Source organism: Buceros rhinoceros, unplaced genomic scaffold (genome assembly GCF_000710305.1).
Source record: "Buceros rhinoceros silvestris isolate BGI_N320 unplaced genomic scaffold, ASM71030v1 scaffold20658, whole genome shotgun sequence".
NCBI classification, from domain to species: Eukaryota; Metazoa; Chordata; class Aves; order Bucerotiformes; family Bucerotidae; genus Buceros; species Buceros rhinoceros.
In genome coordinates, this window is record NW_010427683.1 from 968 (window position 1) to 2,777 (window position 1,810).

Sequence of the window (1,810 nt, forward strand, 5' to 3'; positions counted from 1 at the left end):
AGGGAGCCTGGCTCGGGCGTAGGGGGGTGCCCTGCGCGCTCTGCCAAGCGTGTGCTGGTGCTGGCTTGGTTCTTCCCAGGCTTTTGAGAGAAACAGGCTGAATTGTTGTGCCAAAGGCATGAGGGAGCAGCTGCATGGGGTGCTGCCGCATGTACTCCCTTGTGATGCAGCCACAGGGAAGCCTTCTGAGGAGATCAGTATATCTGGGGGCTGCCTGGGCGTGCTGTCCGCTTTGAACCTGCAGATCAGCAGACCAAAATGCGGTTTTCTTATCAGAGAAACGTGAAGCCTCTGAAGATGAAGTCCTGTCGCAGACTGCTGGGAAGCGAGGCTTAGGAAGACGTGGGAGTGAGGCTTTGCTCAGATCTCCGGCCGGAGCTGGGTGCCCCAATTACAGAGGGGATTCCTTGGGGTGGGGTCTGCCAGGAGAGCAGCCTGTGCTCCAGCACCAGCTGCGATGTGCCGGGTGAGGGTCTGCCTCTGCCTGACTAAGCTCTGTGTGCTCTTTCCCCAGGGACTGCCACTAGCCCATCCGTTGCCCTGACTCTTGCCCTCGGAGGACGCCAGTCATGGGGGAAACGGGCAAAGAAGAGTATAAAATACAGTCGTTTGACTCCGAGACTCAGAAGCTGCTGAAAACAGCCCTCAAAGGTCAGCGGGTTTTACTGCTGCCTCTGCCACCTGCAGCTTGGCCAGCGGGTGAAGCTGGGCGCTTCGACCCCTTTAAGGAACACCCACTGCTAAGTGTAGAAAAGCTGTTCCGTAAACGCTGTTCATCCCTGACCGGGTCCTGCTGGTGAATCTTCTCCGGGAAGATCTTTGCTCCCTGCCTCTTCTTGCCTCCTCTCACCTTCTCCTCAGCGTTTAGCTGCAGCTGTTCAAACTCAGCTCCCGGTTCGCATCGTTGGGGTTTTCCTCTGATGTCTCTGATCTCCTCTCCTGCTCTAACCCAGCATCTCTCCCCAGACCTGGCCTCTCACCCCTCCCCAGTGCCCAGCTCCTGCTCTCTGCCCCTCCCTGCTGCAGGGCTGCCTCATCCTCCCAGTCCCGGGGTCTCCTGCTCACCAGCCCAGGGGGAGTTTGCACATCTGGCTCCTGCCGTGCAGGGATTTAGGATTCAGATCAAATTCTTGCTTCTCGTGTTATCTGCTTTCTTCCATCGCTTCCCCATCGTCACTGCTGAGTCTTCAGCCCGGGACGACCAGGCACCGCACCGCTGGAGGTGGTATCTCCAAGCAGCTGGTGTGTGAGAGGGGCTGTGACATTTGAGGGGGGAGTGAGCATGAGGTTTGGCACCACAGAGCACGGTGGTACCAGAGCCCGCTCTGGCCTCGGTTGCTTTCCAGGCACCTCAAAGGCAGCAGGGCACAGCGGCTGCTGGGCCTGACAGTGCTTCTCCTCTCTGCAGACCCCAGCAACGTGGACCTGGAGAAAGTGGCCAATATTATAGTGGACCAGTCGCTCAAAGACTGTGTGTTTAGCAAGGAGGCAGGACGCATCTGCTACACCATCATCCAGGTGAGAGCCGCCCGTGTCCAGACAGTGAAAAGCTTCAGCTGTGTGGCTCCTCCCTAGGCTGGGCCAGGAGAGGCTCCAGCCCAGCACTGTGCTCTGACCCCTCTCCCCTCTCCCCTCTCCCCCCGCTGCAGAGGAGCAGTGTGAGCACAGGCAGTTAGCTGCAGCTTTCCTGCCTCTCCGGGCGATCGCAGGAGGGTTTCTGCCATCACCCCAGCAGCAGCCCCTGTCTCCCTCACACTCCCACTTCATCCCTCCGCCCCTCTGTGGGCTCACAGGCGGAGAGCAAACAAGT

At 59.1% G+C, this 1,810-nt stretch overlaps 1 protein-coding gene across 1 annotated transcript in view; it reads left to right on the forward strand.

Moving 5' to 3' along the window:
• Positions 1–569: 569 nt before the first annotated feature.
• MIF4GD (MIF4G domain containing) overlaps positions 570–1,810 on the forward strand; it is a 4,253-nt gene continuing 3,012 nt past the window's right edge. Inside the window, exons 1-3 of the mRNA XM_010142013.1 lie at positions 570–651; positions 1,409–1,518; positions 1,794–1,808. Coding sequence (XP_010140315.1) covers positions 570–651; positions 1,409–1,518; positions 1,794–1,808 — 207 coding nt within the window. The remainder of the gene's footprint in view (positions 652–1,408; positions 1,519–1,793; positions 1,809–1,810) is intronic.